At 42.8% G+C, this 13767-nt stretch overlaps 1 protein-coding gene across 1 annotated transcript in view; it reads right to left on the reverse strand.

The window, feature by feature from the left end:
- Positions 1 to 13767, reverse strand: part of trrap (transformation/transcription domain-associated protein) — a 78219-nt gene that overhangs the window by 41173 nt on the left and 23279 nt on the right. Inside the window, 9 exon segments of the mRNA XM_035669969.1 lie at positions 420 to 548; positions 795 to 1008; positions 2865 to 3011; positions 3864 to 3974; positions 5735 to 5878; positions 6165 to 6323; positions 8633 to 8839; positions 9115 to 9381; positions 10356 to 10484. Of these exon segments, the coding sequence (XP_035525862.1) occupies positions 420 to 548; positions 795 to 1008; positions 2865 to 3011; positions 3864 to 3974; positions 5735 to 5878; positions 6165 to 6323; positions 8633 to 8839; positions 9115 to 9381; positions 10356 to 10484 (1507 nt within the window).

Genomic DNA, 13767 nt, shown 5'->3' on the forward strand with positions numbered 1-13767 from the left:
AAGTGAAAAAGTGAAAAAAAATCTCCTTGGATAAGCTTTAGCATAAGCTTTATCCATAAATAGTCTGTGACATCTGGGAGGATAACAGTAATGTCCGTAAAGGGAGGGTGGCCAAAAGCAGCAATCCTTCCCGAGACAACCTTTCCTAAACCGCTGGACTGTGGCCTCTGTTTAAACAGAGCAGATGTTAGCCGGAGCAGCAGGGCCCATCGGCTTGCATTTTAACAACCCACTCACTGGCTTAATTGCTTAAAAGTGACTGAGGTAGCTTGGTTTTGTAGGGAAAAGAGTGGGAGTGTGAAAAATATTTTTAAAAAGATAGAGTTTATGAGCAACAAAATGGGTAACAGATCACAAGGGGGTAGAGAGGGATAAACGGGATAAAGAAAAAGAGAGAATGGGAGATCCAAAGGTCTTACCAAAGAGCTGTGTGGGGTTAGTGTTGCTTGTGGCTTTTTCATAGTTGGTAAGTCCCTCATAGATGACCTTGCCCACAGCAGCATACAGACACTCCAATTCCTCATACTTAGATGCCACTGTTGATGTGCCTAGAGGGAGAAAGCAGTGTTTGCTTTAAACAAAGAAAAAAAGCTGGGAATCTAAACCAATTCCTTACTTTTAGCACATGGCTTGATGACAGCAATGGACCAAAAATGTTGCCATGTCTTCAGTAAACAGGGATGGTAGTTAATTTCTCGGACAACTCAGTTATGTAGTGCTTTCTGGAGTTTATGAGCATTGCTCGGCCGAGTAAGTTCCAGTTAGAATTGGGGCATTAAGCAGTGGCAACTTACTAGGCTCAGTAGGGAAGATGCTCATGAGTCGAGATAAGAGGGAGTGGACAGCCCGCAGGACTTTGGTGTTACCGCAGGTCATGCATGCTGCGATGCCCCGCTGGAGGGGTTTAAAATGGGCAAGGATGGCTGGGGACTGCAACACTGTCAGTAGGAAGCAGAGAATCTCCAGTCCAGTACAAATGTTGGAGATATTAGCCTGTGCTGGCTGCTCCTGAGAGGACACAGAATAGAACAATGGAACCAGTCAGAGGAGTAAAAGAAGTGTATACATGAATTAAGTAGTCATTTTTATATTTTTTAACAAAATACAGAAATATTCAGCTGCTATCATGCTTTCTTATGACTGTGATCCAAGATTACTTTTTAAACATAAGTATACAATCCCAAAACAAAGCAAGAAAAACTACCGTATAAATCCATCAGTAGATGCATTAATCATTCAAGTTTTTATTCGATATAAATTCCAGACAACTCAGAAATCAATATTCTACACACAGAGGTATTTCTCACACAAAAGAACCACGGCACTGTGATCGCTGCTAAACCAAAGATCAATGGCCAACATCGGGCCCTAATTTTGTCTAAATTGCAATCAAGGTTTACAACGATGGCGGGGCCAAGAGGATAATCTGGGACAGATCCATGGCACTAATCTTGGCTAATGAACAAGGTGACTTCTGTGATAAGGCTCCTGGTAGATATTAGGGTAGTATTGATTTGGCACTGTATTAACAGGATGGGACCTAGTCTCTGGAGCCAAGCAGATAGGACATACACATGTATGTGCGTCTAATTGTGTGCATGTTTTTGTGTGCGTGTATCCCTTCCCCTCCTCATTTGCCCTCTCATGCACTCCTCCTGACTCTTAATCACTACCATGCCAGTACAATGAGATGATAAAAGGTAATCCGATTTAGAGCATTGTTCATTAGTCTGAGTAAGATGGCTGGGCAGGTAGAGCATGCTCCCAGGGGGACAGGGCCCGAGTGTGTGGGGCTGCATAAGACCTACAGGAAGCCTTGTTTGTCAAATCATCCCCATGGGATCTAGAGGGCTGATTGTGTGTGTGTGTGTGTGTGTGTGTGTGCTGTGTGTGTGTGTGCGCATGTGTGTAGGCAGAGAGAAAGGAGCGGCCGATGCAGTGATCCCCAAAAGGGAACAAGGGAAGTACGTGACAATTGCCGGCGCTTGGCGATAACCTTGTCTGAACAGTGGCGCTGAATCAGACCAGAGAGATGAGAGGAGACGAAGAGGAGCAACAGATAAAAGGAGAGAAAGAAGAGAGGCTCTGATAAGAGGCTGAAAAGAAGAGATGAGAGGACGAAGTGGTGGTGAGAGACAGAGTGAAAGGCGAGGAGCGATGCAGAGAGACACACTGGGGTGATACAGAAAGCAAGGATGAGGAGTTTAGGATGAAGAGGGTTGGGGGGGTTGAACGCGAAGGCACAGGCCAACCCGGATAGACTCCTGTTATCTCACCGCTGTCATTATTTTGTCATTATGGTGGTTGGCGCCTCACTTCATGTATTACTGATAACAGACAAAGGACTCAGAGACGTTAGAGCAAACACTAAGACAGAGCTTAAGCAGGGACAGGGAAACTTCGGCAGTACCTGGGAAGGCGAACGGCAGAGGCACATTAGTTATCCTATACTATTTGCTGCTTATTGCTTGGAGCTGTAACAACAAGCCTGAATTTTCTGAATCTCATTCAAAGTTGTTTGCATAAAACACTGTTGATGACATACACTTGCACTAGCAACTTCAAATAATCTGTAACATGCTATTTTTTTGTACTCCAAAGAATAGACATAGTGCCCATTAAAAAATACAAAAGATAAGGCAGACACTTTCAGAAAGTTAATACAAATCTTGGAAAATCCAAGCAAAAGCAATTTAAGTTCTGGACACAGTGACTGACAAGTGATCCCTGGGAAATGCAGTGCAGAAAAACAACAGTAGCTTAGCACAAACACAAGCATGAATGTGGCTATATGAAACATAAAGACTGTCTAATAAGGTACATAATGACTGAGTGCGTCATTCTAAAGGCATATGCCACCTTACCACTGTCATCAGCAGCTTGTCAAACCACTGTAGCTTGAGCTCGGCACGAGGCCACATGTCAGGCCTGAGGGCAGACTTCATCAGGCTAACACAGCGACGGGACAGCAGCTCCCCCGGAGACCCAGCCACATTGGTGCTGTCGTTCACCTAGACAGGAGAAGGGGCACAAGGTTGGTTTCATTATCGATGACAATTGGTCTTCATCTTCAATATCACAATGGTGTCCTGACAAGGTGTGAAATCACACAGGGCAAAGAGAGACTCTTCTTCTGTCACCATATATTGTAATTTTTATTAATGCAGCTAGAATTCAACAGTGGCAAAGCCAAGAAGGAGACCGTCCTTCCATCAGGAAGCCCTTCACAAGCCCCCATATTGACAAGCATTCACCCTGTAAAAACATCCTTGAGCGAGACAGGGAATCCCTAGCAGCTCTAAGTGAGATGCTGCAAGATATAATTTTTATACAGGGATCAATTTATTATCACAATGTAGTGTTATCGAATTGAATACAAAGAAAAGATTAAGTTTCTTTAAGACTGTTTTGTGAGCAATGAGTGATTCCCTGCAGTCATACAGAAGGTTATATTCAACAGAGATGGTTGGATGAACAGTGAGAATGGAGCTTGGCCCAAAAAAGAAAGTAGGAAAAGTCAAGGTGAGTGAATTCTCAACAGTCTATTTCAGGCTTGTGACCAAGGTCATCACTGCCACTAGACCAAGGGACAGCTGTGTGAGGAGACACATAAAGGACTGTTCGAAGTGTGTGTGTGTGTGTGTATGTGTAGAGATGTGTTTAGGACAGCCACCAGGTGTGTCCTACCTTCACCACTGAGAGGTTAGGATAGTTGTGTCCTACCTGGCAGGCGCCATGGATGGCAGAACTGTACCTGGTATATGTGAGTGTGTGTGTGTGTGTGAGAGTGTGTGTGTGAGAGAGAGACAGTGTGAGAAAGAAATGGAGTGCTGTGTGTTCGGCAGGTATGGTGGGGGTGTTACCTGGCATGCGATCCTGATGAGGAAGTTGACTACTGTGTCCGTATGTTGTTTCTCAACAGGCTTGGTGAGCATGGTCTCTGTGGCTGGCATGGACTGGCTACGGCCAAACACCTTAACACACACATACAAACATTGGAATTATTAATACGTCAACTTTTTTTGTTTGAATAAAGAGAAAAGAAAGATTCTACAAAGAAAAACTTAAAATTTTCAGTGGCTAAGGAACTAAACAGACTTCATAATAAAAGTCTGTGACAGCAGTGCAAACGCTGCATGGAGTGCTTAGTTAGGAGGGAATATCAAAGAGCCTACACAAGGTTTTTGCCTGCACTGCTTATAGTGAAAAGTCGGCTGCAACTATGATTTTCTGATAATTATTCTGGTTAAGACTGCAACTACTAAGACTTGTGCGAAGTGATTTTTGGCACATCATAATAAAAAACTATTCATTTTAAAAAGGCCCAATCTGTGATTTGAGTTGCTTTGCAGGATACATACACTGAAATCATGTGTACTTTGGTGATTAATTATTGATTTAAGACATATGGTAAACAAAAACAAAACCCACTATATTATGATTCAACATTCTCAGTGAGCATTTTCACTTTTTGGACAGAGAGCTGCACACACACCACTGCACTGCCCTGCAAGTGCAACAAAAGCCCCGCAAACAAAAAGCAATAAAGTCTTAATGTAATCCACACAAAAGATGTACAGATGAGGACAAAACATTCAGCAGAATACAGTTGATTCAGGTAACTCAGGTAATGGCTGCACTGAAGCAACAAACTCTGCAGGACAGTTTCAAAGGGAGAGAAATTTCCTCCAGACAGCAACATGAGATGATCGACATATAGATCAAAATATATTACAGAGAGTTTGTTAGGCTATTTTATAGCCTGCTGTGTTTATTAGTTATTTAGTATAAAATATACATAAGTATTGGATTGGACAAAATTTGATTGGGGCATTTTACCATGGTATCGAATTGGTATCGAGAATCATGGAATTTCACTGTTATTGGTATTGACAACTGAACTTCTGGTATCATGACATCCAGACACAGATATGCAGTTTTCTGTGGTGGGACTGCAAGCAGTATCAGGAGCGTGCCTAGCAATGGCCTTTTGAAAGATTGATCATAGTGTAATTCACCACCTTAGACACTGAACAGGCACAGGGACAAATTCATCTCAACACAAGTTCAACAGATCGCAGTGGGATTTGAGATGAAACATGAAACAGATGTGAGGCAATACTGTTGTAAGGAAGAATTGATTAAGACAAAAACAACTGTGATGTCATCATCTGTTGGCAACTGCTGCCTCAGTCAGATGTAAAAATTGGCATTTGATCAAAGTATCTTTCAAACTGTTTATTTAGAGAAGTGTGGAAAGCAGGGACAGGCGGCAGGAATTTTAAAGGTAGGACCATACAGTTCTTAATTTTTGGAGGGTGAAACATAACAGATAATAGGGATTCACCAATATATCGGAATTTTTCAGTTTTGTTTTTCAGCACTGGCATAAATTGCATGTAAATGCTAATGTGCTCCCTGCAGCAGCACAGACAGTGAGAAGCTGTTCAGCTCTGCGTTTCAAATCTTGGATGACGAGAGAGATAGACTAAGCTGCAAAAAGGCATAGAAGCTTAGCTTTGTAGATAAAGAACAACAAAAAAAAACATTTGTTTCTGGCCAAATTGTTATTTTAAATATCTGTATTGGTTTTGGCCCAGAATTTCCCAATCTGTGCATCACTAACACATAATGAAATACTGTATAGCCAACTCCTGGCTAAAGTGACTGGGCACAAGAAACTGTCACTCAGCCACATTCTACAGTCAACTGAGAGATGGTGAGTTGAGCTTACCGCGGAGGCAGCTCCGGTTGTCGTGCGGAATCTCTTGACATCTTGTCCAGCAGCAGTAGTTGCAGCTTCCAGAGACAGTCCTCTTTTCACAGCAGCCCCGCTAGTCCCTTCACCACCAGCCCCTATTTCAGCCTCGGACTCCGGCTGCCACACCGAAGAGAGGGAGGATGATAGGGGTGAAGATGAGTCCATCAGTTAATGTAATTACAGTTTACAGACTGAAGGTTTCAAATAAATAAATACTGTTCAAAGTGAATGTATTAATGTGTCAACAGGGCACCTTGCAACACTTTTTTTGTTAGTCAAAAACTGATAAGGTTGACACCATTTTAAGTCAGCGAAAACTGTGTTTAGTTCAGGCAGCCTGGATTTTGTTGTGATTTTGTGTGTGTGTGTGTGTGTGTGTGTTTATGGCAGTTCATGAACACACCTGCTGGTCTTTGATCCTCTGTAACTCCCATTTGATGACCACCTCGGCCAGGTCCACAGCCAGTTTCCTTTGCTCTATGGTCACACTTGGGGTGAAGCCCAGACGCTGCATTGCACTGATCATGTGCTGCACCAGGTGGTGGCGCACAGGGTAGTACACCTGAAGAGACCACAGTAAGTATTAATATGTAAAATCAATTTGATATAATAGAAGTGGTGATTCAACAGATTGAATATATATAGTTCCCAAACGCTTCCGTATTTGGTATGGGGCGCCAGGTAGGATTTACTGCAGATGGTCACTGAGGCCAATGGCAGAGTTTAAAAGAAACAGAAGAACTACACATGAGCAATAATATCCAGTTATGCTGAACAGATGACAGAGTAGTTTGAAAAGAACTAAACTTTAATATCAATTCCACTGAAGCTTGGACACTGATTTTTTGCATTCTCTGCTTTTATTTGGACATCTCAACCTCAGCCTCCAACCAGATGCAGAATCCAAAAATGGAAGAGTGATACATTTTGCAGGAATATAACGGTGCGAACAATCCTGTTGGGCATGAAAACACCCCCACTTTGCGGTTCCATCAAAAAACATTCCTCACAAATAAAACACTCCGTCTTCCTGTCTGCATGCCTACCAGATGGTGAACCCTAACACAGGCTTGAATACACTCTGCTCCATGAAGCCTATTACTGGTTTGTTATAACTTGTTCTCCCTCAGCTTCATGTTAGATGGACTGCCTTGCCAGTATTGTCACATATAAATCAGACTGACTTCCATTGCCAACCCTCCAACACAAGCATGAGAGTGAGACCTGTTGCTGGTCTACGTATATCAAAAAGTCGCTGCATTCATGTTAGTGCGCAAATCTCCCCCTAGAACCAAAGTTTTCCCTTAAAGAAGCTTGTCTAAATGCCTAAATATCAGAGCTTTATGTCAACTGAGAGCACCGCAAACTGACAGCAAACCTGGTTAGTGTCCACCTTGCAAGAGAGTCACCCTGCCCACAGAGCATCATCATTATAAATGCTGACGAAAACAAAAAGTGAATGAAAGGCAACTACATGTAGTTTTTCTACAATACTTTGCTCTAGATTAGATCACATGCAAAGTAAAATGGGGTGCTCAATCACTTTGAGACAGAGTCAGAAGAGGCAAACTCTGGAGTCGTATTCTCACTTAGTCTCAAGGACATGATGACACACACTTAGCCCGGAGAATTCACACCCTCAAGCGTCTCACTCAAGAGTCACTTAGCTTCATCGCGAACTGAACTGGGACTCTCAAACACACAGACGCACACAGACAAAAGAGCAAGAGAAGAGATGTCTATCTGAGGGCTGTTGCAGTGTCAAAGAATATTAAAGCTTCTCACTTTGAGGGTAATTATAGTCGATAGAGCAGGGCTTCATGGCCCCTTAATGACAGAGCGGCTAAGCCCTGTCCATCACGTGTGCACGCAGAAACACGCACACAATCTCTCTATTTCTTTATCAAACACACACACACACACGCACAAAGTCTCTCATCTGTCTGTCATTATCTTCTCCCCAGTGTAATTATGCTGATGTGATTACATTAGATTAGTCATCTGGCCCAGTGAGAGCAGCCTGTCAGTGAGATAGAGAGGGGAGCTGAGGAAAATGTCAGTCTTCTGCTAGGAGACTTCTCGCTTTCTGACCTGCGAGGCATCGAACATCAGCTGAAGGAGCGAGAGGACAGAAAGTGTTCGAGTAGTTTAAGGAGGAATGTGAACATAAAGGCTAGTGATCCATTGCTGGTGCTGACTTGTGAACGACTAGGCACTCTTTGACTCTGCGGATCAGCACTCAGAAGGGTGTGTCCGTGTATCTGCATTAAGTCCATCAGCTCCACTGGCCAGTGATGAATGGTCCAGCTTTTGACCAGCAAGCAACAGGACACAATGCCGCTACTGTCAAACAGCAACTCAAATATAGTTAACCAACTTATTTCATAAAAAATATTAATTGGGCCATACAAGATAATCCAACTTTAAATGATGCTCCCTTCCCATGAGGGCTGGTTAGGAGGCATCATATTATTCAGGGCACTCAGATAATCAGCAAAAACAACTTCTCAACCATTTCCCCCATGCAGTTCCCTGCAGTTGCCGAAGCCACACTGAGCAGTGAACTGGCAGCAGCAACAAATGGCTGTGGATGTACCCATGTGCCCTCTTACTCCATGTCAGGGCAGCTTACCCTGGTTTACCATAAAATGTGAAGTATAATATCGATATGATATAATAGACAGTAATTAGTCATCCTTAAAATGGTATTACTGAGGGTGGGCTAAACTGGGGTGAATACCAAAGAACATTACCCACCCAGCAGTGTATATAATAATATATAATACACTGGGAATCAATACATTCAAGTGGCTGGCAGAAGGAAGTGCACTACTAGTCCACTCTAATTTCTGTGTGTGTGTGTCAGCTCACCCTGAAGTGCTGCACGATGAGATGCAGAATGTGAACCAGCTGGGGTACAGTGTGTCCCTCCTCCACAATGATTTTTCGAGTCCAATGGGTCAACATCTGGTGGCCATCCTCCATGCGGGCAGGCACAGCTGGGGTCAAGATGGCCATGGCCTGCCGTACAATGGCCCGGGCCTCCATGGTGTGGGCCTTCAGTAGGCTGTGGAAGACCTAGGAAAGGAAATGTAATACAATTTTTAATATAAATACAAAAGTACAGTTACATATTCCCTGTTCTTTAATTTTAAGTTTCTTATTTTCTATCTGTTGTAATCTCATTTTAGTTGAGTTGAGTCATCCTAATGTTATGCTTGTTTTGTCTGGATTCATTTTACATCTGCTACTCAAATCTGCCATGTTTTATCTCTACTCTCAGTCTTTAGCTCCGTGTTAAATTAAACCCACGCTTCACTGAGTCTCTTTTCTCTTTTAGAATTCCTCCTCACCTGTAGGACAATCTTCTTGTGAATGGCGAACTTTGCAATGATGTGGGCCAGAAGTAAGTGACCACTGTATTTACAGGCCGGGTCCACGCAAGCTTTGGGCAGTAGGCATGGCCAGGCGAAGGTCATGAGGCGCCGCAGCTTGCTGTTGCGTGACTTGTTGTTGTCATGAATGTGGTGGGGTGCATGCTCCACCAGCAGGGTGGAGAACTGCAGCAGGCAGATTCGCAGTGAGTCAAGTAGGTCAGCCTGCTTCTCTGGGTCCAGAACCTTGGAGAAGGACGGGAGAGACAGGTCAAATGTTTGCTGCCCATAGCAGAGTGAGCACTGTATATCTGCGGAGTTGTTGATCAGTACAAATACACAATATTTTGTGTCAAGAACAAAAATGTCTGCTCTGTTGGTGCGACTGTAATTCATACCAGGTGCTGACAGAGGTCAACAGAAGTCTTAGATTACTTAATGCACCTTATGAGCACAAGTAAGACACACATTCTATTAATATACTTGAATTGCTTAAGTATACTGCACTTCTGACTAATATTTACTTCCCAAAGTCACACCATAACGGCAATATACTCTTCAATGGGAAGCTGTCTTTTTGTAAGATGTTTTTAATATGTGAAAAATACCCATCAACATTTGAATTCCCCTGAGAGAAGTACAGATGGGAGGGGAGCACACAGAGAGAGGGAGGTGAGGGAGGAAATGAGTTTTAACCAGACCGTAGAGGAGCCATTAGCAGCCATTAGGACTGGTGTTAGTCAGTGATGAGATCTGCCACAGCACAAACAAACACGCTGACCTTTAGCATGGTCTCACCCTGACATTTACAATAGGAATTATAGTCTGGCCTGATAAATGAAACGTGATGGAAAGAGGGACCACTGGGACAGTGGGAGGGAGAAAGAAAAGCAAAGACAGATGGAAGAGGCAAAAAAGAAGAGCAGCGAGATGGAATGACAGCAATTAAGTGATCAACTAATGCGTGGAGGACGTGAGAGAAGAAGAATCAGACTAAGTAGGATGTAGTTGATGATGACTGAGAGTATGGAGATGTTCTGGACTGATAAGACATTATGAGAGGAAATGCAGCAGGTAATGAAATCAGAGAGACAAATGGAGAGACAAAGCTGTTGTGAGTAATGAACAAAGGAAGAAGGGAGAAGTGAGCTGGCTGAATGTGAAGAAAGATGTTGAGAGGAGGAAAAATAAAACCTGCAAGCGTATGTGTTCATGTGTACCTTAGTGATGAAGACACTGGTAATGCTTTCAGGATTGTCTCCTTCAGGGTTGGGCGGTCCAAGCAGCTGCTCACCTTCCCCTTTCTCAAAGCTGTAAAGGAAGGCTGGATTCAGGATGTGCTGCAGCACCTGGGAAACACAAGAACACATGTTGAAATGATTTTACTGATAAAAAAAAACCCAAAACAGTTTTCCATTTACTTAGGGGAATATACAACCTTCGGAGTGAAAGTTGCATATGCCCCTATTCCTCGTGTTTTCAAAGACTACAGTGGAAGATTTCACTGATAGCACACCTTCAAGAAAGGAGAAACTAATCAGTGAAATCACCTGGTGTGATCTTTGAAAAGCTGCATAAAAGAAAAATCTGCACACTCTCAGCTGTCCATGGCACATAATTATGTGATGAAATAGTAATCTACTCTACAATCTATTCTAAAATCAGAAGAACACAGGTCCTATTCAGACTGATAATAACAGGGGGGGAAAGTGATTCATTAGAGAGGAAAAAAGAACTTGGTAGTGTAAAGACAGACTTGAGGCACAGCAATGTCAAATGTCCAAATCAACAGGTGTGACATTTAAATAATCACAGAAGAAAACTAATTTCTTGAGACAATACTTAATAAGAGAATATGTTATGCTTCTTAATTAATCCATAAGCATTGAAAGCACAACAATCTATTGCTCAGGCAAAGCTTAAAAAGCAATTTACTAACACCCTGAAACCTGCAGGGAGGGTTATGAGGGATCTGATGAAGACAAAGACGTGATTAGCTGGTAAAATACAGAATAACCCAACCACAATATAGCTAACGACTGCATTTATTAAAGAAGCTGCTATCTGTTAATGAACCCCCCTATTCAATCCATCACTGGGGAGGACAGGGCATCGCTCAGTGGAGAACGAGCAGTGGCAGCATATGTTCAAGCTCCTCCATTAGCACATTATTCACCCACGCTCTGCACAATGCGCATGCATGGGTGACAGACTCACACAAGCATGCAGCAACGCACGCACCCCTAAATGAAGACACAAAGAAAATGCATGGAGCATCAGTCTGTTCTTCAGTCTCATCTGTTCCTATTAATTCTAAGCCTCTCTGGCATCAATCACTGTAAGATCACAACATATTTCTGTGATGCCATCAGATGCTGGGCTCCTGCAGGCCGTGTGTGTTAGTGCACGTGTGCACACACAATATCTCTGGGTGAGTAGCCTAGATCTTGCTCTGCAGGTGTCTTCATTATCTTAGATCCAATTTCCAAAACCTTAAACAAATAACTTTGTGTGTGTGTAGAAGAACCCTTGCAGCACTGCAACACAACCACAATAGGGGGGAAATAGTGACAAGGGCTGGGGGTGGGGGGATTGGCAGTATATGTATTATGTTCCCGACCGTACACAGCAGGAATGGGCAATAATGTATGGCTTATATTGTTAAGTAGCCACAGGAAGTCTTGAATGATAGCACTACCAGTCACAGAGGTTAGTTATTACTTGGCCTTAAGATCTATGGATATTGCAAGCACTTTTTTGTCAGTGGATGAGTTTTACACACAGTTCGGTTTAGAGCTGTACATAATCAAGGTAATTCGTAGCTTTTAAGAACTCTCCTTCAATAATGTGATTTTATGTAACTGGTTTAGTTACAGGTCTAAATCTGACACCTAAGTGGCAACTAATCTGTATAAGTAATACAGTTGCACTTAGGTGTTAAATGCCGTATTAAAACATGTTTTAAAAAGTACTCTGGCATTTTATTTCTTTGTTATCTTTTAATTTGTCATTTGTAAACGTGAAAAAAAAAAAAACTAATTAAATGTGAGTGAAAAACTGTGATATATTTTTGCCTCTTCACCCACACCTAACACACACAGCTGTTGGTTGCTTGCAGAGGAAATGGCTTTGCTTGTAAATTTGGACTATAATCTTGTTGTCTGTTCACATACAGATGAGGAGGCATACAGAGGTATACAACGGTACTACCAAAAATATGCATTTGTTGTTTCTACTTAACACTGCAGTTTGATCTCCACTGAGGCGACGATCCTAGCACAGCAAGTATACACATTTTTGCTACACACAGTATGTCATGTCGGGAACTAAAAAAAAAAAAAAGAGTAGCAGAATGTAAAACAGACGCGATGTGCTTCATAAATTTCATACACTTGTTTGTTTACTTGTCTGTTTGAAATCCATTCCACGAATAGTAAAATGCTTTTCAACAAAAACGCAGCACAAAAGCGGTTTTCTGTAAGAACTGTTGGGATAAAACAAAAGAAGCAATACAGGAGCAGCATGAGGTCAGTCTGTGCCATCATAGATGATTCATTATTGCTTTCCCACACTGTCTCTATTTATTTATTTATTTAAACACACTCTGCATCTCGCTCAAAGTGAAATATTCTCCTGGTGATGCTACACAAGAACTCAGCCTCTATCTAACTCCAAACCATACACACACACACACACTCACTCTTCCCTCTGCTATTATGCTTCCGGGAAAATTCTAGAGGCAATTATTTAAATGTCAGTGGAGGCAACACCCACACTCAGTCTCTCACTCACGACTCGTACACCATCAACACAAACATATTCACACACACCAACACATCCTCTCTTTTTCCGTCTGTCTGTCTGTCTGTCTGTCTGTCTCTCAGCCTCACATGCACAGCTAGCATCTGCTGCTCACCAGAGGAGGACAATTAAGGGAAAAACAACAATATGAGCAAAATTCGGGTGGGGGGTGTTGCAGTTCTGCTAGCAGAGTGACTGAATTCTGCTTTGCTAAAATTCAAACGCAGCATTTTGTCCTGGAAATAGACAGCACAGTGAGTTGGCTGAACTCTCCCTCTCTTGCCTTTATTTTGTCTCTTTTTCCCGGTCCATATGCCACTGAAGCAATGCAAACGACAATGCAAACTGAACATGACCAAAAAGGGTGATTCTTGTGTGTGTCTGTACAGTTGTGTGTTCTTGCCACACAGTCATTTGGCTATGTGCTAGAGTGTGCCAGGGCAGGCCTTCCCCACTGACCCATTTGTAGTTAACAGCAGTGCTGTTGCTCCTCTGTGCGAGGTTGTGCGCCTGCTACAGCTGTGCAAAGTGTGTGTGTGTGTGTGTGCTTGTGCGTGTGTGTGTGTGAGAGGGAGAGCATGCATGCGGGAGAGTGGGCTTAATTAAAAAGCAGCCTGAATGATTGTAATGCTTGCAGCAGCAGGTCAGGTAGAGAGGACAGAAGCATTCATCTGTGAGCCTCTGAGGGTCTACAACCAGACAAAATGACCTTCCTGACTCTAGCAAAGAACTTCTGGTGCAAAACATACCAACCATAAAAGTCACACAGATCAGGTCGGCTACACTGAGGGAGCAAAGTAAGCAAGCGATGCTTGTAAGATGCAATATGAT

The sequence above is a fragment of the Morone saxatilis genome, unplaced genomic scaffold (genome assembly GCF_004916995.1).
Source record: "Morone saxatilis isolate NCDOM2014 unplaced genomic scaffold, NCSU_SB_2.0 Contig1, whole genome shotgun sequence".
In the NCBI taxonomy this organism is placed as follows: Eukaryota; Metazoa; Chordata; class Actinopteri; family Moronidae; genus Morone; species Morone saxatilis.